This window comes from Carassius carassius, chromosome 41 (genome assembly GCF_963082965.1).
Source record: "Carassius carassius chromosome 41, fCarCar2.1, whole genome shotgun sequence".
Classification (NCBI taxonomy): Eukaryota; Metazoa; Chordata; class Actinopteri; order Cypriniformes; family Cyprinidae; genus Carassius; species Carassius carassius.
Genome location: NC_081795.1, coordinates 25,974,639 through 25,996,764, shown reverse-complemented (window position 1 = coordinate 25,996,764; position 22,126 = coordinate 25,974,639). Strand labels below are relative to the sequence as shown.

At 39.6% G+C, this 22,126-nt stretch overlaps 1 protein-coding gene across 1 annotated transcript in view; it reads right to left on the bottom strand.

The window, feature by feature from the left end:
* The window catches only part of LOC132123064 (ferroxidase HEPHL1-like), a 32,022-nt gene extending 10,616 nt beyond the window's left edge, over positions 1-21,406 (bottom strand). The window contains exons 1-17 of the mRNA XM_059533588.1: positions 20,748-21,406; positions 20,157-20,401; positions 16,883-17,095; positions 16,530-16,718; positions 15,100-15,354; positions 14,597-14,765; positions 14,199-14,338; positions 13,764-13,895; positions 13,331-13,536; positions 12,331-12,481; positions 12,005-12,217; positions 1,705-1,915; positions 1,389-1,528; positions 936-1,064; positions 728-834; positions 421-646; positions 115-254 (exon numbers count right to left, since the gene is read on the bottom strand). Of these exons, the coding sequence (XP_059389571.1) occupies positions 115-254; positions 421-646; positions 728-834; positions 936-1,064; positions 1,389-1,528; positions 1,705-1,915; positions 12,005-12,217; positions 12,331-12,481; positions 13,331-13,536; positions 13,764-13,895; positions 14,199-14,338; positions 14,597-14,765; positions 15,100-15,354; positions 16,530-16,718; positions 16,883-17,095; positions 20,157-20,401; positions 20,748-20,905 (3,024 nt within the window). The 5' untranslated portion in view covers positions 20,906-21,406. The remainder of the gene's footprint in view (positions 1-114; positions 255-420; positions 647-727; positions 835-935; positions 1,065-1,388; positions 1,529-1,704; positions 1,916-12,004; positions 12,218-12,330; positions 12,482-13,330; positions 13,537-13,763; positions 13,896-14,198; positions 14,339-14,596; positions 14,766-15,099; positions 15,355-16,529; positions 16,719-16,882; positions 17,096-20,156; positions 20,402-20,747) is intronic.
* Between the last annotated feature and the right edge of the window lie 720 nt (positions 21,407-22,126).

The following is a 22,126-nucleotide window of genomic DNA, read 5'->3' as shown; positions in this document are numbered from 1 at the left end:
CATAAATTCACAAGAAATATGCTTCCTTTGGCATCAGCACTCCTCATTGTCCTCATGCCACCCCTTTGCCACTCCATAAATTTTATTTTTCATCTGGTGTGTTTATGTATATACTTTGTAAATGAAGCTCTGAGCATGGAAATGCACAGTGTGCATGTCCACTTCATTCCCCAGTCCTATCAAGTACCACTCGGTCCTGTCATTCTCTGTCATATTCAACCCATGGAGGTTAGCGTACAACTTTCCGTTAATGCCTGTGGAAGATAGAGTGAATATTAAGTTCTTCAAAAAAATCAATCTGAAGGCACCATGTATTTCTCCAGTAAATTTGTAACATAGACAATGCACATGCACACACAGACACAGACACAGACACACACACACACACACACACACACACGCACGCACGCACACACTTACCATGCATTTTGTTGCTCTCCATAAAGTCCCCATCATATTTGTCAAACTCTTCTGGGTCTGCCTTCATGTAAGTTTCTATGTTTTCATCCAGGTAGTGGGACTTATTTTCATCAAACACCATAAAGAGGAGGGCAAACTCTTTATCAATGTCTTTTCTGCGTCTTTTGGTGTCCAGGGTGTTTTTGCGGCACACTATTAGTGGACCCACCAAACCACTCATCAAGTCCTGAAGAACATTCACATAGTAGAGCTGTAAATCTGTAAAAACTCACATTATCAACTTCACTTTCAGGTTTCATCTTTATACCTCAACTAAGCTGACCGAGGAGTAGTAGGCAAACGTTATACAGTTTGGATCACTGGGACCCGGACCTGATCGTTTTGGAATGGTCCAGGTGTATGTCATCGTATCACCTATAACACATGAACACAGAGAGGTGTACTTATTGGTATACTATTAAATCACTTGTTCCCTAATAAAAAGACAAATGAGAGAAATCTTTGTAGTAACACACCTGGCTGAACACCATCCTGATGGGTTTTACTGGTCTTCACTCCATGGGCATGAATAGAATATGGCCTTATGGCGTTGTTTTTAAACACAACTTGAATCGTCTCACCAACCTGAGCTCTAATAATGGGTCCTGCAGAAAAAATGAGACTCACTATAGATTCACAAAAGCAAAGGTAATGATCTAAAAAAGAGACATGCTCTATCAATAGGGAATATTCATCTAACACTCATCTTTAAATGTGTGATGCTTATTGTTTTTGTTACTAATTACATCTCATACACACACACACACACATACATTTATATGTATGTATATATGAATGATTATAGAGAAGCAGGTTTCAAAACGACTTACAGAAATGCAATATTTACAACTTAATCTTAAGGAGTGTTTTTTAGAAGAAGAAAAAAACGTAATTTACAATTCACACTTCCAAAATCAGATGTGCCATACCCATTATTTCCAAGTGCTCCTCCTCTGGACGCCTGGGTTTCCTTGTGTTAAATGTTTCATCTGTGTATTCACGAAACACCACCTTCTTATATTTACCACCAATTTGATCTTCTGATTGTTCAAGGAAAATACTTCCAGGGCTGAGAAAAGCAGGAAATAAAAAATGGTAAAAAAGATAATGTGTGCATTAATGTGTCTAAATGTGTACAAATTCTAGTAATCCAAAAATAACAATAAATAGGTAAATCTGTGTGTCTAGCTTTGTGTGAAATATAGAGTCTCAAGCACACATATGCTTTTAAGTTTGTGTGAATACCTTTTCACCATTGTAAATTTGTGTTTCTCCAATTCCCATGTGCGGTCTGGGGCATAATCCCACTCCATTTCCTCTGCTGCTATATAGTAGTGCACTGGGGAGGTGAAATGTTCTGGTGCAGGATTCACTGCCGAACAGGCCTTGACTTCGTAATGTTGACGCATGCCAGCTTCGTAGTGATCACCTGTACGACAGCTCAGCTCAAACTGGCCTGAGAGGAGAAGAGCAAACCGATGAGCAAATGTTTACTGTCAAAAGAATAATATCATCTGCATTTTGTCTATATCTTTTAATTATTTAACAAAATAACAATAAAAAGCTTTTCATACGTTATACATTTTATACCTAGCAACTGTATATGAAAGCAGAAAACTGGCATAATCTTCCTAACTTTGTTATACCATTTTTGTGCCAAATCCTACACCTACCCCATTGAACCCTAGCTGTTCATATAATCTTTTGGATTATAATGTAGCTGATCAAATTATTCATAATTAAGTAATGATTAAACTAATTCAATGTATATAATAGATTATGTTTTATATTGTTTGTCTGGATGTTCCATTGGTGGCAATACTTTTCTTATTGTGACAGCTCAAAACAATTCTGTTCCTGTCTGCGTCGCTGCTGATCATTTTGTGTTTGTGAAACCACTTTTTGCTGTGTAAATTGCTAAATATAACGTCAGTATTGTAATATATTTGATATTATGTGGCAAATGAACTGGAAATTTGAGATAAAAAGGGGCAGAAAAAAAATAGAAAAAGTTAGTGAGGATAACATTTAGTCTCCTGAAAGTATTCTAAGAACAGGTTCCAAATGTTCAAGAAGTGATCAGTTTTTCCTCTCATTGTCACTTCATTTAGGAGCTTTTAAATAAATCTAAAAAACAGTAATGTAGATGCTTCAGTGAAGGCAGGGTTAAATCGAGGTCAGGAAACATTTTGTTTAGTTTAGCTCTGGACAAGTGAGTCCTGTGCACCACCCTGAACTGAATGAGTGTGTCTGGCATAAAGTGATGATGTGTGTATTCAGTCAAGGATTGAGTACCAAATATTTTCCGCAAGCACTATGCTTTATACAGACTCCCAAAGCACCCTCAATAAACCCATTAGCTTGTTTTGTAAGAATCCCCGTCTGAGTGGGTAACCGCAGACAACAGGGTGGAGTAGTGGTAGAGCAGTGATGAACAGCAGTTATTGTTACACAGTGCAGGTTCAGCAGTACAGTACAGTGATGAGTAAATGACAAATCGGCACGACAATGGATGACCAGAGATAAAGTAAAGCAGTGAATGTCTAGAATGGTATACATTCTGAATGGTACTTGGATTAATATTATGATATAATGTTTACAAATAGCAGGCGACTGGTTTTACTGGTTGCAACATCACCTAATATTTGCATTTGCATTTATTCATTTAGCTGACGCTTTTATCCAAAGCGACTTAGAATTGCTATATATGTCAGAGGTCGCACGCCTCTGGAGCAACTAGAGGTTAAGTGTCTTGCTCAGGGACACATTGGTGTCGCACAGTGGATTTGAACCCAGGTCTCTCACACCAAAGCCATGCGTCTTATCCACTGCGCCAACACCACCCCGTATATGGTTTGCAGAGTTATGCTTGAGTTTTGAGTGACTCACACTGTCACGGTTCATGAATTCACTCTCTCTCTTTCGTCTAGCATGCTGTTGTGTGTGTGTGTGTGTGGGCGCGGTCACTGATCAGTGATGATCAGCAGCGCCAGCTGGTTTTTAACTGTTTGTTCCTGTATAAGTTCAGTAACTGGTGTTTCATGTTGTCAGATCGTTGTTTCTCCCCGGTGTGCTCCCGTGCTGTTCCTGTGTCCTTTGTTCCTGCCTAGTCTTCCTGTCTTCGTCGTTCGTTCCTGGATCGTCACTCAACACTGGATTACAGCTTCTTCACAAGGATTACTCACTCACCGGGATTCAAGGGATCGTCACTGGACCGAGCACCACCACCTGTTGTCCACCGAAGTCCCTGCGTCATCTGTCTATCAGCCTTGTGTCCGCCCGCCTGTGTCTCCTGTGATCTTGCTCATTACCTGACCTTTGTGATGTTTGTCAATAAATACGCCTTGCGTTTACATCCTGTGTCTGTGATACGTTACAGAACGATCTGACCCTTATGGATGTAGCAGGCGCTTCCACGTGGGACGAGTTTGCGGCTCGAAGTATCGCTAGAATGGACACCCAGGAGGAGAACATCTCCCTCACAGGGAGGGCGGTCCAAGCGCTTGTGACGCAGGTGTCTGAGCTCACCCAGCAGATACAACAGCTACGAGTCTCCACTGCGCCACCCACACCGCCGACTCCACCCCCTCTTCCAGAGCCTCAGCCGCGGCACGAATCGAGACTACCGACACCGAAGGTTATTCAGGTGAACCAGAGTTTTGCAGAGCTTTTCTGACCCGATGTTCTATGCACTTTGCATTACAGCCTCAGACGTTCAACCAAGAGCGATCCAAGGTGGCGTTTGTACTGATGCTACTCTTCGGCCGGGCGGCTCTCTGGGGAACGGCGGTGTGGGAGAATCAAGACCCATGCTGTGCCTCGTTCCAGGCACTCTCCAAGGAGATGAGGAGGGTTTTCGATCGGGCGGTGGTGGGTAGGGCTGACCTTATTCAGAGGGAGATTTACATGCTGGACCTTCCTACTAGTCTCAATGGACTTATCGAATTAGCACTTCGAGTAGATGCTCGGCTGAACAGAATGGGCCGTTTCCAACAAGATCATCCAGTTCGCGGCATGGAGACCCGACGCTCTGAATTCCTGGATACGGTCAGCCCCTCTTACGATCCGGAACCCATGCAGGTGGGAAGAGCTCGGCTTTCCCGGGAGGAGAAGGAAAGGCGGAGATCCCACGGACTGTGCCTTTACTGTGGGAGGGCGGGCCACTTCATCCACTCATGCCCGTTAAAAGACCAAGCCCGGTAGTGACTATGAGGCTACTATCGGGCGGGATCTCCACCGGGAAGACCTCATCCTCACCATCATCTACTCTCCTTCCGGTAAGACTAAGGTGGGCAACCAACACTCACGACACCCAGGCTTTATTGGATTCAGGGGCAGAAAGTAATTTTATGGATATTGAACTGGCTCACCATCTCCACATTTCTACCACCCCTCTCACATACAAAATCGCTGTCAATGCTCTCAATGGACAACAGCTCTCCAACATTACACATGCCTCTGAACCCATCACTCTCATCACGTCTGGCAACCACACTGAGACAATAACATTGCTCCTCATAAACTCACCTCTGGCACCCATCGTACTTGGTCATCCTTGGTTCACACAACACAATCCCAGAGTCGATTGGGGGCACAACACCATTTCTATGTGGAGTAATAAGTGTCATAAGTCATGTCTGGTACCTGCGTGTTCGTCTGTACCTGTGTCTGTTTTCCAGGAGGAGGTGGTGAATTTATCTAACGTGCCCGAAGAGTACCAGGACCTGAGAGAAGTGTTCAGTAAGTCTCGTGCTGCTTCTCTTCCTCCACATCGTCCCTATGACTGTGCTATAGACTTAGTACCAGGTGGGTCTCCGCCCAAGGGCAAGTTATATTCACTTTCTGTTCCAGAGAGGGAGGCTATGGAGAAATATATTTCTGATTCTCTAGCATCCAAATTCATTAGACCTTCCTCATCTCCAGCGGGGGCGGGGTTTTTTTTTGTGGGGAAGAAGGATGGGTCTCTGCGACCGTGCATTGATTATCGAGGGTTGAACAACATCACGGTAAAGAATACTTATCCTTTGCCGTTGATGTCTTCAGCTTTCGAACGATTGCAGGGAGCATCTACCTTTACAAAATTGGATTTACGTAACGCTTATCATTTGGTTCGCATAAGGAAGGGAGATGAATGGAAGACCGCATTTAATACCCCCAGAGGGCACTTTGAATACTTGGTTATGCCCTTTGGGCTCTCCAACTCGCCCGCGGTCTTCCAAGCACTCGTCAATGACGTATTGAGAGATATGGTTGATCAATTCATATATGTTTACCTGGATGACATATTGATCTTTTCCTCTTCTCTCCAGGAACACGTTCAGCACGTCAGACGAGTGCTTCAGAGGTTGCTAGAGAATGGGCTTTTTGTCAAGGCGGAGAAATGCGTATTTCATGCACTGTCCGTCCCCTTTTTAGGGTACATCGTCTCGTCTGAGGGAGTGCGTATGGATCCTGACAAGATTAAGGCTGTGATAGATTGGCCAAGTCCAGATTCCCGTAAGGCCCTACAGAGGTTTCTGGGATTCGCCAATTTTTATCGACATTTTATTCGTAACTTCAGCCAACTAGTCGCTCCTCTGACCGCCTTGACCTCCCCCAGAACGACGTTCAGGTGGTCCGATACAGCGGAAGCTGTATTTGCCAAACTCAAGAGCCGCTTCGTTTCGGCTCCCATCCTCGTTGCCCCTGATCCATCACGGCAGTTCGTGGTGGAGGTCGACGCCTCAGAGGTGGGGGTAGGAGCAGTTCTTTCTCAACGTTCTGCCACAGACGATAAGGTTCACCCTTGCACTTTTTTTTCTCATCGTTTATCACCTGCCGAACGTAATTATGACATTGGTAACCGGGAGTTGTTGGCAGTCAAGTTAGCACTGGAGGAATGGTGGCACTGGTTAGAAGGTTCTGGGGTACCTTTTATCATTTGGACCGATCACAAGAACCTAGAATACATTAGAACTGCTAAAAGACTCAACTCTAGGAAGGCTCGGTGGGCACTTTTTTTCGGTCGTTTTGACTTTTCTCTTTCGTACCGCCCGGGTTCCAAAAACATCAAACCCGATTCTTTATCTCGTATTTTTGACCATTCCGAACGCCCGTCTACTCCTGAGTGTATTTTACCCAAGACATTAGTGGTCTCCACTCTCAGATGGGAGGTCGAATCGAGGGTCATGAAGGCCTTAGAAGGGGTAACGCCTCCGCCCGATTGCCCACCGAACTGGTTAGGCTCTCCAATCTGTGAAAGACTGCGTAAAAAAATTGTGGAAAACTTTAAAAACAATGTTCCTCAACGTCAAATTGCAAAGACTTTGCAAATCTCATCATCTACAGTGCATAACATCATCAAAAGATTCAAAGAAACTGGAGAAATCTCTGTGCGTAAGGGACAAGGCCGGAGACCTTTATTGGATGCCCGTGGTCTTCGGGCTCTCAGACGACACTGCATCACTCATCGGCATGATTGTGTCAATGACATTACTAAATGGGCCCAGGAATACTTTCAGAAACCACTGTCGGTAAACACAATCCGCCGTGCCATCAGCAGATGCCAACTAAAGCTCTATCATGCAAAAAGGAAGCCATATGTGAACATGGTCCAGAAGCGCCGTCGTGTCCTGTGGGCCAAGGCTCATTTAAAATGGACTATTTCAAAGTGGAATAGTGTTTTATGGTCAGACGAGTCCAAATTTGACATTCTTGTTGGAAATCACGGACGCCGTGTCCTCCGGGCTAAAGAGGAGGGAGACCTTCCAGCATGTTATCAGCGTTCAGTTCAAAAGCCAGCATCTCTGATGGTATGGGGGTGCATAAGTGCATACGGTATGGGCAGCTTGCATGTTTTGGAAGGCTCTGTGAATGCTGAAAGGTATATAAAGGTTTTAGAGCAACATATGCTTCCCTCCAAACAACGTCTATTTCAGGGAAGGCCTTGTTTATTTCAGCAGGACAATGCAAAACCACATACTGCAGCTATAACAACAGCATGGCTTCGTCGTAGAGGAGTCCGGGTGCTAACCTGGCCTGCCTGCAGTCCAGATCTTTCACCTATAGAGAACATTTGGCGCATCATTAAAAGAAAAATACGTCAAAGACGACCACGAACTCTTCAGCAGCTGGAAATCTATATAAGGCAAGAATGGGACCAAATTCCAACAGCAAAACTCCAGCAACTCATAGCCTCAATGCCCAGACGTCTTCAAACTGTTTTGAAAAGAAAAGGAGATGCTACACCATGGTAAACATGCCCCGTCCCAACTATTTTGAGACCTGTAGCAGAAATCAAAATTGAAATGAGCTCATTTTGTGCATAAAATTGTAAACTTTCTCAGTTTAAACATTTGCTATGTTATCTATGTTCTATTGTGAATAAAATATTGGCTCATGTGATTTGAAAGTCTTTTAGTTTTCATTTTATTAAAATTTAAAAAACGTCCCAACTTTTCCGGAATTCGGGTTGTACTAAGAATATTCCTCTCCGCTCCGTCTCTAATAAGCTTGCCCCAAAATTTATTGGCCCGTTTCCTGTCACCAAGATCATTAGTCCGGTGACAGTCCGCCTCAAACTTCCTCCTACGTACAGGAGAATTCACCCCGCCTTCCATGTATCCAAAATCAAACCCGTGTTTTGGGCACCTATTAATCCGCCTGTCCCGGTTCCTCCCACACCGCGTCTCGTAGATGGGGAACCTACTTATTTGGTTAGTCGTATTCTGGACTCGAGAAGGAGGGGAAGCGGATTTCAGTACCTGGTGGCCTGGGAGGGTTACAGTCCGGAGGAGAGAAGTTGGGTTCCCGCTAGAGACATTCTGGATCACTCTCTGATCGATGATTACAATCGTCAGGTAAGTCCGCCAGGGAACGCCAGGAGGCGTTCTTAGGGGAGGGGGTACTGTCACGGTTCATGAATTCACTCTCTCTCTTTCATCTAGCGTGCTTTGTGTGTGTGTGTGTGTGTGTGGGCGTGGTCACTGATCAGCGATGATCAGCAGCGCCAGCTGGTTTCAATTGTTTGTTCCTATATAAGTTCAGTAACTGGTGTTTCATGTTGTCAGATCGTTGTTTCTCCCCGGTGTGCTCCCGTGCTGTTCCTGTGTCCTTTGTTCCTGCCTAGTCTTCCTGTCTTCATCGTTCGTTCCTGGATCGTCACTCAACACTGGATTACAGCTTCTTCACAAGGATTACTCACTCACCGGGATTCAAGGGATCATCACTGGACCGAGCACCACCACCTGTTGTCCACCGAAGTCCCTGCGTCATCTGTCCATCAGCCTTGTGTCCGCCCGCCTGTGTCTCCTGTGATCTTGCTCATTACCTGACCTTTGTGCTGTTTGTCAATAAATACGCCTTGCGTTTACATCCTGTGTCTGTCATACGTTACACACACATACTGTTGGGAGTTATCCCAGGGTGACATATACTACACCAGGGGTCTCCATCCTCTTTTAGACCATGAACTGGGGATATTTTTATTATATTCTTGTAGACCGGAGTAGGAGTAGGAATAGGAATAGTTGCTTTCTTTTTTTGACGTAACGCATATTCAGAAATTCAAACAACAAAATATTCTGGGGGCCAAAAAAGTTTTGTGAAAAAAAAAAAAATGCTGGCTGTGGCTGGCAATAAAAAAACAAAACACTGGCAGGGAAAGAGTTAATACACCGTGGGGCATGTAAATTGCATGAATGAACTCAGAAAGTAATTTAAGATTACTGTACAAACCCTCCCACCATCACGATCTCCAGCTGAAGTATCCATAGACCATAGTATGTGTGAGTCACTCTTTAACTGAAACTTAAATATGACTCATTTAACAACCGAAATAGGACATTATAAAAGTTTTCATCAGTATTTCACACTAGTAAGAATTCTTGAAGGGGTTAGATTCACTTTGACTATGCATGTCAGATATAATATTGCAGATGAGCAAATAATGATAAAGAAGTGGCTGGAAATTACCTTTTCATTATAGTAGACTGAAAGTACTGCTAACTTTGCTTATGTAAACTGATATAGAATTAGCAACTGATGACGAGTCATAACATATGCATGAACAACTGGACAGTTAAGCTACTGTAAATATCATGCATAGCTTTTGTCCACTAAGAAATCATTATGTACTGTTTCACAGATGTCATCACCTCTCAGCTGGAGTACTTAAAAGCCAATTCCCACTTTACTGACAGACACCTGCTAGTCATTTTGAACACACTGAATCTGTTTGTCAGGGCTTGACATGTCTGTCTGTTGGTCGGCTGTCTGCGTTAGTCTGTGTCTGTCAACGCAGTGTGAATTGGCCTTAGCTTTTGCTCAACTATGGGGAAATCCGAAATCTGGTTAGACCTCTTCTAACCCATATTTCACATCAGCATGGGACTTCAGCTCTCGCTTCAGATCATAGTATGCTGCTAACTTTTTTTTGCGATTTCTGAAGGAAATTCCTGTAAAATGTAAATATGTTTGTCCTTGAATTTGATCTGTTTGGCTTGGATGGCCTTCAGCATATTTCCTCTTTGACGCTGAATCAGTAAAAACAAGTGACAAACGGCAACAGTCGCTTACCCTTTGCTGGTCTCAGAGCCAGCATTCAACAACTTAGGGCAAGAAACAGGCATTCAAAGACATCAAATCATTCAGCAGTGCCCCTGTAACAAGTTTTGTTGGTTTGGAGGGGCTCAATACCCTCTGGAGTTCCCACAAGACATAGACCGCTTTGTTGTGAACAGCATTCCAAATCCAGTCACTTGGCAAGAAGACCAGCAAAGAGGCTACAGCGGGTATAAGCACCTACAGACTAGTTGATCACTCTCAGATTGCATTTTAAAGATTAGTTAGTTAGTCCTTGTGTGTTCTGATATCCAATGTCACATCAACAGTGAGTTCTGCCTCTTCTCTTGCACAATTTACCTATCTGTAAGCCCCGCCCCCCTTAGTTAACAAACAGAGTTGCTCATTGGCTTGCAATGCTGTCGGTGAAAAACTTCTGGTGTTTCGAGGTGTTTCTGATAAATTGGGACACAGATGGACCTTCAAGTGGGATTTAAATATGCAATGGAGGGATATATAAAAGATATTAAAACAAATATGTAAAAATACAGATCACAATGCAAACGGTATAGTTATGTTACGGTCATCACGATCGCAATGACAACATCCCGAATCAGCACCGTTCATATACTGCAGAGTAAGATTCAATTAATTTACATTTTACCAGATTAATATAGAGAGGCACTCTCATATAGACCTTCATTTATGTGTTTTTGACTTTAACTGCACGGTACATGGCGTGAGAACAGTTCACTATTTAGGTTTGTACATTAGCAAGGACTTACTAACTTTAACGCTAACGTTAGCTAGTTTTAGCTAGAAATACCTTGCTAAAGCACAAGATGACATTAATGTTCTGCTTGAGCAGATAAAAAGCGTAACTTAATGAGAGTATGAAAACCAGAAAATGTATGTTTTTGTCTTCATTGTGATTGGAGTTGAATCCTTAGGGACATTTTTATCTGTTGTCAATTGTCATTTTGTATTACAGCCTGGGGTCAAGAATGCTTCTCAGTATTGTTAATTCATTATTATCATTAGAACATGTACTACAAACTTTGAAGCTGGCAGTTATTACTTTGTCTGTGTCACTCTTATCGCAAGGTCACCACAGCCAGTCTGTATCCAGGCTAGATGTTGGACTTGTGCCCAGCAAATAACAAAAAACAGCCCTTCATGTTCAGTGAACATCTACACAGATCTCTACAACCAGACAATCTCTTGATGCCTATTTCCAACTAAGGCTGTAACACATCATGCCAGGACCAGCGAGGATTTCAAAGTAGACCTAAATGACTAGCAGGATCACTCATTTATAAACCAGTCTCTGCAGCTCGACTGCAACCCCTGCCTCAATCATCTCACACAAGTCTGTTGTTGCCCATGCCAGTCTGTAGGCAAAAGAGCTGCTTCCAATTTTGAATACCATACAGAAACATAGACTTGTGCTTGGACTCATTAATCATGTTGTGTTCCGTTTTTTTTTTGTTCATTCCATCTATTTGGCCAGAGGTTTGTCTTCTTCACTGCTATCACCTGATAAGAGTTTCTGTTCCAAGACACTGTCACCTTTGCTCAATTAATATTCAGTAAACTCTATAAACCTTGAAACCATCAAATTAGATTGCTGAATACTTGAATTTTGGGAATTTTCATGATTTACTCATTGGGAACAGTGTTTCAGGTCCCTGATTTCATTAGCATCCATTTACCAAGTATATATGTATATATTTGTATTCATTTTCCATTTATTTCCTCCAGTATTGTTGTTTTTTATTGTATTCATCATGTACTTGTACTGTGTACTTGCAGTGTCTGTTCTGGAAATGTCCTGAGAAAAATAACTTTTCCAGAACATTCTTGGAAACAAACATTGTTGGTTGGGTTAGGATCTGGCACAACACTAAAATCATTATTAGTAAAAGCATTACAAGTTATGTTTCAGAGCAAGTGTACAGGCATTTACACACCTACATATCCCTGATGTAGAAGCGCTGTGACTTACCATTATTGTCAGGTGTCATGGTAACTGTCACTGTGGTATGAGGGAAGACACTGAGAGTGTCACGGTTCATCCCATCTCGTCGAAATGTGTTACCCTCGAAATAGACCCCATGGATATCCACCTCAGAGCCCAAGCCAAGTATGTGCCACATAACGTGTTCCCAGGTACACAACTCCAGACCTTCCAGGTTTCCATACATTAAGCCATTCACCGCTGAGAAGGAACACACACATAACTGGAATATGGTCAAACCATAAATTTGCGTATTCACAAAGTGTGGATGTAAATGCACATGACTTTGTGATTAAACGCACACAAACACATACCGTGCATCTTATTGCTCTCCTGAAACTCTTCATTAGCTGCATCTGAATCACTGCTGCCAAACTTTTTAATGTTCTCTTTCAGATACCAGCTTTCATTCTCATCCATCACAGAGAACAGCAGAAAAAACTCATGCTGAATTTGGTCAGCATGCTTAAGAGACACACACACAACATGGAAAAACATCACACACACACCCACATAAGCCATTATAGTCATTCATAGTCTGAAAAGCAAAAGGTGCATTACATATGTGGCACATTCCAAGAATAAGGTACACTTTGGTGCCCCATGATTTTTTAAAAGCATTAAAGGCACAAATCTTTTTTTATTTTTCAGAGATCTTTGAGATAAAACTGTCATTTAACATATAATTATTTTAAAATTGAAAAGTAATTATTTTTAAACACATTTGATATCTGTATCATAGCATCAAAACAGGTTTTCTGGAATGTCCCATGTAACATAATATTAAAATCCTTCAGCAACACCATAATTTCTGCACAATCTATAGTAAAAACAATTCAATCTGTATTCTGTAGTAAAACAAGTTTTTATAGTTAACTATTAAATACGATACCTAGCTGTGCTGTGCACATCCGTACAAGATTTTCAGTTTAAACTGATGCTAAAAAGACAAATACATTTGACTTGTCTACAAACTGCAGTGCTGACTGCATTCTTCAAACAATCAACCCTGAAAAAATATACTTTTTTTTCTTTAATTTATTGAAATATATTTTTATTAATATCTACAAACTGACATTTAGTCCTAAACTTGCTATAGCCCCTGCTTGATTTAGGACAGATTTGCAAACAAGTTTTCCAATTTTATATACAGTATATACATATATACATACATACATATATATATATATATATATATATATATATATATATATATATATATATATATATATATATATATATATAACTTTTTCACTTAAATGTTTGCCCTATTTTGTACCAAATTGTCTGTGCAGTTCTTTGTAAGTTCATTACCTGATGGCCACTTCCATCAAGAACACCTTTCCTGCACACTTGTATGGGTCCAAATAAACCAGAGTTAGTGTCCCGAACAGGATCAACAGCAGAATAGTAGAGGTATGAAAGACAAGGAGGATCACTGCTGGAGGGACCTTCCAATACTTTCCAGCGGTAGGTGAACTTTTGACCAGGAGCCACAGAAGCTCCAGCTTTCTGAGTACCTGTGGAGAAAAGAGATTCTAAAATCTTAGACTTATGACTTAAAATTTTGAGTTATGATGCTTTGAATTTTTGTATGTTTCCAAAAGAAATCTCACAGTAGAGGTTCTTAAGGTTTTTTTTGTGTGTGAATGCCCCCTCTACTTTGCTTTCGCCTCATTTAGAAACCCTAAAATGAAGATCTATGTGTATATCTGTGCGTATGTAGCTGTAGCTGTAAATGACTCACCGTCCTGATACTTTGCTCCTTCATAGGCCTTGTCATAGTGCAGACCGTGTGGCTGAATGCTGTAGTCACGTGTGGCACGGTTAAAGAATGTCACAATGATAACATCACCAGTCTCAGCTTTGATGACTGGACCTACAGTGGGAGTGGGGAAGCGGTGTAGAGGATCATTTAAACTACACGAATAACAGGGAAAAGCACTCATACATCACAGCATGATATTACCTCTAGGACATATCCCCATACTTCTCATTCAAAAACTTTAAAGTTGGCAGGAAATCAAAATTTTTCTTTATATGACTTGAATCCTATTTGCTGACATTTGCAAGGCCATGTTGTAGTTAAGGTATTCAGGTCTGTTGCAAATTTCAAATTCATGCCAACTTTAAAATATTATCAAACACATATCAGCATGTAAGACACAAGTAAGGATTTTACCCAGAATTCCAAGATGCACATCTGAGCCCGCAATATGTGTTTTGGTAGTAAATGTGTCATCAATGTATGAAATGTATCTGGCCTTCAGATATTTTCCACCCAGTTTACCACCATCACGACTGAAATATGATTCAGAGTCACTGCAGGAAAAAGAAAGACATTAACGTAAAAACTTAATACGATGACAACATTAACCTGCATGTTATAAATAAAAAATAAAAGTAAAATTATGTATAAATAAGAGATGATACCAGACCCGCAAGCAGCAATTATATGTAATAATTACAGTAATTACATCAAAAATAAATAAACTCATTTATCTGTAATTCAGGTCAGCCCTTCTAGCTGTTTTGAGTTACTCAGTCATGCATTAAAGTATCAGCAAATCTGAGTTTAACCTGTTTGTTTCATTAAGTAGTTTATTTGTCATGTAGTTCATCCCTGAAGGGGCGTAGTCCCAAACCATCTCCTCAGCAGCAATGTAGAAATGTCTCTCTTTGCCAGGGGCGAGGGTTACAGAGGCTGTGGACCCACAGGCCGAGACCTCATAGAAACTCTGCATACCAGCTGCTCACGAGAACAAAGAGTGGGAAGATATCTTGAAATCATAAAAGTACTTGCTTCCGTTGGGTAAACTCAAGAGTTAACTAAACTAAAAGAGATTATAAGCATTGATAACTTGTTCAGTCATCATCGGGCAATAATAATTATTTATCTTCAAATAACTAAAACAATGTGTCAACCTCATGGAATGAACAGGAAAGATCAAACAAAAAAACACTAAAAATCAAAACCAAAAGTGATCATACAGCGCTTAGAGACAAAAACAATGCACCCAAAAAAAACTAGAAGCAAATATTAGTCTTCACACAAGATGACAGAAAAAGAACAGAGCAGTTACCTTGTACATGATCATTGACTTGGCAGCTTAACAACCATGTTCCTTCTGTTTTCGGGAACATTGTTGCGGTGACAAAAGTGGCAGGAAACAGACTAAGCACATCTGTGCGGTGCTTGCGATCCTCGAGGGTGTGCCCATGGAAATAAGCCGAATGAATGTCCACTTCGTTACCAATGCCGAAGAGATGCCACGACACGGGACGTCCAACACACACTTTCAGTGCAGGCAAATTCCCATAAACATAGCCATTGATTGCTAACGGGAGAAGAGGAGAACGAGAACGAATGAACGAGTGACAATGAGAAATATAGGACATGAAATGACATGAGCTTTATAATAAGACAAGGAAAACAATAATCCTGTTTATTATTCATTTAACTAATAAAATGTCAGGTTTGGATATTAAAAACACAGACAGCATTTTAGAGTGCAAAGAACTTTAGATATCAAAAGAAAAACTAAACTTTTCTGAATGGCTTTGTTTCAAAGTGGAACGGATACAAGGTACTTTCCATTAGAGCATGCAAAAAAAAAAAAAAAGAAACCAGTTATGTGACATCTGCTTAAAATGACATTGCCCTAGGATTCAGACATTACTGTATCTGTAACAATAAAGCATGGCATTTGCCAATGCTATGGTTTTGATACTCAGTAGTGAGGAATGCCATGATTTGGTATCATGATACCAACATTTCAGTAGTCAGTCCCAAACCCAGTGAAATACTAAAAATAAAAAAATTATATGAATCTCTTTTTAACTGTTTAACTGCTACAGTGTAATGTTAGCTGCTTTGAATAGAAGTGTATAGTATATTTGAATAAAACACACTGTAAAGAAAAATAAACTTAAAAAAGTGGTGATTGCATGGCAGCACAGGGTGCCAATCATTTAACATGAATGTTAATAATGATTAAAGATCATTGTCTTCTTCTTTTTTTATTAATGACTGGTCAATGACTGGCAGAAGTGGCTGCCAAGTAAAAAAAAAAAATTATTAAGCTAAAATATCATAACTTTTGTCCAAATATTTCTTAAATGTTTTGTAAAAAAAAACATTACTAATTTTTTTGTCTGTATTAAAAAAAAAGTGAATTACTGTAATTTGTCATTAATGTCATAATACTTAAAATAACAGTCCAGGAGTTAATTTAGAGATAATTACAGAGTGTTGACTATAATTAAAAACCTGATTGAAATCACAGTTATTTTCTGCAAAATTAGGATTAGGAAAAATTCAGATTTTTTTATTCAGATTCTTTTTTTAATATATATATATATATATATACACAGTGCATTAATATAAATGTTTAAGATGATTTAAATAAAACTTTTTTAGTTTCTATGAAAAAAATAACATTCCACTCATCAGAACACTAGAAGCAACAACCCAATTTTTCGAAGCGAAAGTTTGAGACATCCTGAGACTTACAGTGCATGAGGTTGGATTCTCTAAACTCCTCGTCTGTGTTATTATTAAGTTCGTTTGTTGCATCTGGATCAGAGCAGAACTGTTCAATATTCTCCTCCAAGTACCAGCTCAAGTTCTCATCCACCACACTGAACATCAAAATGAAATCTTCATCCACATCAGAGCGCTTTTGCTCAGAGTCCAGAGTGTCTGAGAAAGAGAAAGAAAGGGTAAAATATAATCAAAATTAGGAGCAATTAGAGCTTGATGCCAAGAAGTAGTTGATTCTGTGAGATACAGTACATTCTATAGTAAACCATTGTAAATAAATTTCAGACATGAACAGTTTATTAGGGCTTGTGTGTGTACCTTACCTTTCTTGCAGGTGAGCAGAGCTCCTATCAGCCCTGATGCAATGTCTTTTGGTGCATCTACATGTGAATGGTAAATCCAGGTGAGACAGCTGGCATCTGCTTCAGTAGGAGCGTACTCTGGTTTGACCTGCCAGGTGTATGTGTAGCTCTCACCTGGAGCCACCGCATCATCACTCTTATCACCACCAGTCGTGCCGTCTGGATACAACGCTCCTAAAATACAGAGTAATGAATTCAAGTAGAAGCAAAAGAGGAGTCATATCATAATTTGACAAATTGCAACAAATCAAGGACTTTAAATACAGTAAAACGCTTTATCTAATTCGGATTTCCCTCTTTTAGTATAAAATTTAATATACAACTTTTCTTCAGGTCCAACCAGATTTTAAAGAAGCTACACTCATTTGGAAATATTTGCAGAACTGGTATCAGAAGTATGATTAGCACACGTTTACACAATAATGCCTATTCAGTAACTTGGCTTGCTATGGAAAGTAGAAAAGTAAAGCAGGAAGTAGACACTGTAAAGTTAAACTTAACCTCATAAAAAAAATTCTGAAAACTCTTATATAAATGACAGTGAAAGTTATTGTTAAATTGTTTAAAACAATGATGTTGCACCAAGGTTACACTCAAAAAAACAAACAAAAAAAAAAACAAAGTAAAATTACATAGTCTCTTGTAAACTCTTCATACTGGATAATAGTGCTGCATCTCAAGCTGTAGAATCATGTATCACCTATATGATCAGAGATTAAACTCTATATCATCCAATTAGATGATTATGATTATGTCATCATACATAAGCATCAGCATTTTATTTTATTTTTTCACTTTCATTCTAAATGTGTCTTACAAACACTCACAAAACAGCCACATAAAAGCTAATGTCAAAGAGTCAAGAGCCAAGAAAAGCAAACACTGATCTCCTTGATGGTGATTTCAAACAAAACATTTTTAATAAATCATCAACATCTAAACCTCTGTAATTCTCAATAAGAGCTTTTGTAGACATCTAACAAAAATAAAGTAAATCTGGGATGCGTTTCCCAGCAAAAAAGCTCTTTCTGAATCTGATTCTCTTTGTTCTGTTCTCGTTGTTTTTCTTTCCTTCAGTATATAAAAAAGCCCTCTAACACTAGCTTGTTCTATTCTTTTTCTATTTTATCGGTTTTCTTTTTATTTATTATATTATTTAAAAGCCTGTGCTACGTGTACTGTGTTTTCTTGCTTTTGTACCAACAACAAATATATACAAAATATGTCAAAATACCAGTCTTGGAAAGTGTGTTCGAAAAGTCTGTGGTTATGTCTTAAGTGAAAGTAAAGAGCTGAGAAAGAAATCAGATGTGTATCATTATAATGGATGCATTGTCTCTTAAAGTGACCCACGCCTTACTAGCTCTGCTGTCAGTGTCTTTAATGTATGAAAATGAAAGTAAATCCCTCACTGCTCTTGATTGAATTACTTAATAAATTAGTAGTTTTAACAAGGATTTATCCACAGTCAAACTAAAAATCTGATATAATTGATTATATTGTTTTACTGGTGGGTGCAGGACACTAGTTCATTTATGTAAGTGAGTATAGCAAAATACAGCAAACTGTGAAATGTTATACCCAAAAAATTCTTCATCCTGTAGACTACCAGTGAAATTGAAATTGAAAAAAAAATATATATATTTTATAGTGAAGACTCTGCAGTGCTATTTTAAATTAGTTTCTGGACACCTACAAACTTAAAAAAAGTAAACATTGTGTAAATAGCACAAATAAATAAATAGAACGAACATAATATTAAATCATTTCAACCAGGGCCCCTCTAACCCCAGCTACGGCTCTGGGTTAAGGTACCAAGACAGAGCAATGCACTGTGTGTACTGTAAGAAATAAAACAAGAAGGAATGTGGTTTAAAAGATGGCAAGTAAAATAAAAAGCACATCTGTATGCAGTTTCATTATTATCCAGAGCGTTTTACTATAAAAAATCTGTGCGACCAAATCATGTTTTGCGCCAGTAACTTACAAAGTTAGTCGCACAAGTGCCACCAGTGGAAAAGGTTAGTGTAGTTCCCTGTCACTGATCCTCTATTGTCACATAATTATGTAATTAATCCAAACACTGATTCAACTGTAAATGATAATACACATGAACACTGAGCAGTGTTTATTTAACACTGGGGACTTTGCTGTGAACTGTTACATAATCTAACCGGTTTCATTTATGTATCACTGAACAAGAATCACATTAAGTTTACTAGTTTATTATATAACTATGTAAATCCAACTGGATGTAAAATTTCCATGCAATTGAAATAGATAAAATTCAAATTTAGACCAAAATCTTTTTTTGTGTGTGTATCTAATCATACGGTACACTGAACACAATGTTTTTGTGGTGAAGTAAATACTACGGAAAAACAACATTTAATAATTTAGTTCAGACGACAATAAAATAAAGAGACTCAATTCGATAGTATTACTGACTTTGCGTGTGCTTAAATTAAAGTTTAAACTTATAAGTATATTTTACATGAAAATGTTTGTTTACAAGGATTCCTCAAGTAAATATCCTTTCGCTTTCATCATGCACTGGTGCATGAAAAATTAAGGTAAAATTTGTTTTCTTTGTCACTGTTTTCTCGTTCTATTTACAGTGTTTTGTCATTGCTTTCGTTGTTAGGCTGAGTAACTTGTTGTTTTGTGACATCTGGAGTTCATTTATTACTCAGAATGACCCATTCATTCTCAAACACGATCCACTGATTGTTACCGTCATTGTGTATTGTGTACCAAGTCTTGAGGTCTCCGTGTTCATTTGAATAATTATTATATCGAGAAAACAGAAAACAAACCTTTCAAAAGAAAAATGTGTTAAATTGTACTTTTTGTCAGTGTACATATGCATGTGACATTTATGATAGACAGACATTTCAAAAGCATGAAATGAAATATACACACATTTTTTAAATTACAGACTACAAATTTGAGCTATGGAAGTGGTTTCTTCAAGTAGCCATTTTTTAAAGGTTCATGTCGTCCCGTGTAATTGGTGGACTGCCCTTTGAACTGCTCTGAAACAACTTGTTTTTTGACACTTTTCTGCAAGCTATTCGTTTATTGCTGTTATTGATTTATGGGATGTGTGTCAAGAAACACTGAATTGCTGTTGTAATCCAAAGATAAACATAAAAAGACTGCAAAATTAACAGAAAGGAAGGGATGGGGGGGGGGGGGGGTAAAAGAACTGATAGAGAGATAATGTATGTCCAACCTTCTGAATTCTTCTCATAGAAAACTCCATGAGGGTGCAGAGAGTAATGCTTGCTGGCATTGTTCTTCATGTGCACCTCTATGACGTCACCGACCTCGGCCCGTATGATTGGTCCGAGGAAGCCGAGCCAGGCAGGTTTAGCTATCTCAGTGGAGTAAGTCTTATCTGTGTACTGCCTGTATAAAGCTTTTTTATAAATACTCCCTATCCGCGTAGGGCCATTCACCAAGAAACCCGACGCATGTCTGTTAAAGGGGAATTTAGAGAGAGAGAAATAAGTAAATAATGGTTATTCATTTATCAGTAATGTCAATCATACAATCAGACTTAGTGTTACAATTGTCAATAACAATAATATAGTGTTAGCCTACAGCACCATGCACTTACAAGAAGCTTTATCCACATATCAGTGAGGCGCTACACCTGTGTTAGGGGGCTATAGCCCAAATCTTTATGAAGTAACTCTGAGGTCATCAATAACATTTACTTTCTTAGCACCCCCATACTGGTCTAGCCTATTACAATTGCTTATGTCCCCCGGGTCGCCTAAATAGTCATGCGTCATGTTTTCCTGTTTGTAAGGGAACTTACTCATCTTGATCAATGCTCAGGTTATTGATCAGGTTTCGACCGCTGGGTGCGTAATTCCAGTTTTCTTCATTTATGGCAATAAAATAAGTCCTCGTGAGACATTCGGCCCGCTGCAGCGCGATCACGGCCGTCATTAAAGCAAACAGCACGGACTTCATCGCTTATCTGAACAAATCCAACATGTGAAACCGATTTCCAAGCCGGTCAGAGAAGAGACGCGCATAAACGATCTTAAATTCCACTGCGCACTGAAACTACGTGGAACAAAAAATCTGTCGTCAGTGCGGCTGTTATCGTGTAATATCGAAACTGAAAGTTCAGTTTAATCTGCTGCTTAATCCACGGGCGTTCCCGATGAACTAGCTCTTTCAGAGAGAAGTGAAACTCAGCTGTATCCTCCATAGACAGCGGCCCGATGAACGGAACGCATGAGCGGACGCGATGACGACGCGCTCCGCTGCTTCCGACGCGCGCCGCTGCTGCTTGTCTGGCCGGTGTTTCGACAGTTCTCTGAAACAATCTAAAACCTGACTCTAAAAGTCTTAAAGAAACGTGCCAGCTTTCTTTAAAATATGCTTAATTTCCCACCGTTTGCTGGTAAACGCAGCCTACACAGTGACAGTGTTGTTCCCAAATCCTGACCCCTGACAAAAGATTACCCCCTCGTTCAGATCGCTACCTGATTACCCAGTCCTAACCCCCACCTACTCCTAAACCTACCATTAGGCCCATAGGGGCTATTAATCTGCGGGGGGTGTAACTGGGCACAACACCCGGCAGGCTGTGCGGAATCTACAGTGTGGACTATTGACTGACAATTACTCTAGTTCACTTTAACTTTAACCTCAAGTCTAACCTTCCCTCTAGTATCATGTGTGTAGCATCCAGGTAACGTCGAGAGTAACTCTGTTCCTCACATTCAATCCCCTCCTGGAAAACTGTTACTTGCACTTATTATTTAAATTACGTGTTAGGAAAACAAATCACGAAAAATGGATGTGAAACAAGCTTGTGTGTGTGTGTGTGTGTGTGACTGTTGTTGGATCTTAGCTATATATAACATTAGAACTTAATAATAATAATAAAATATTATAATGATGAGCCAGAATGCTAATTAACTTCTAAACCTAAATAACACTATATAATTAAGATAATATATAAAACTATACAATGAATATATATTTATTTACCTGCATGTCATGTGACCATTTATCGATGTTAGAGGACCATGAACATGCAAATGTGATTTAATTATTAAAAGATGTATTTTAAAATCTCAGGGGTACTTCAAGTAAATATATTATATGGAAGAGGTTCAGCAGACAAAAAAAATATATAAATAAATAAATAAATAAAGGTTTGGATATCCCTGCATTTTA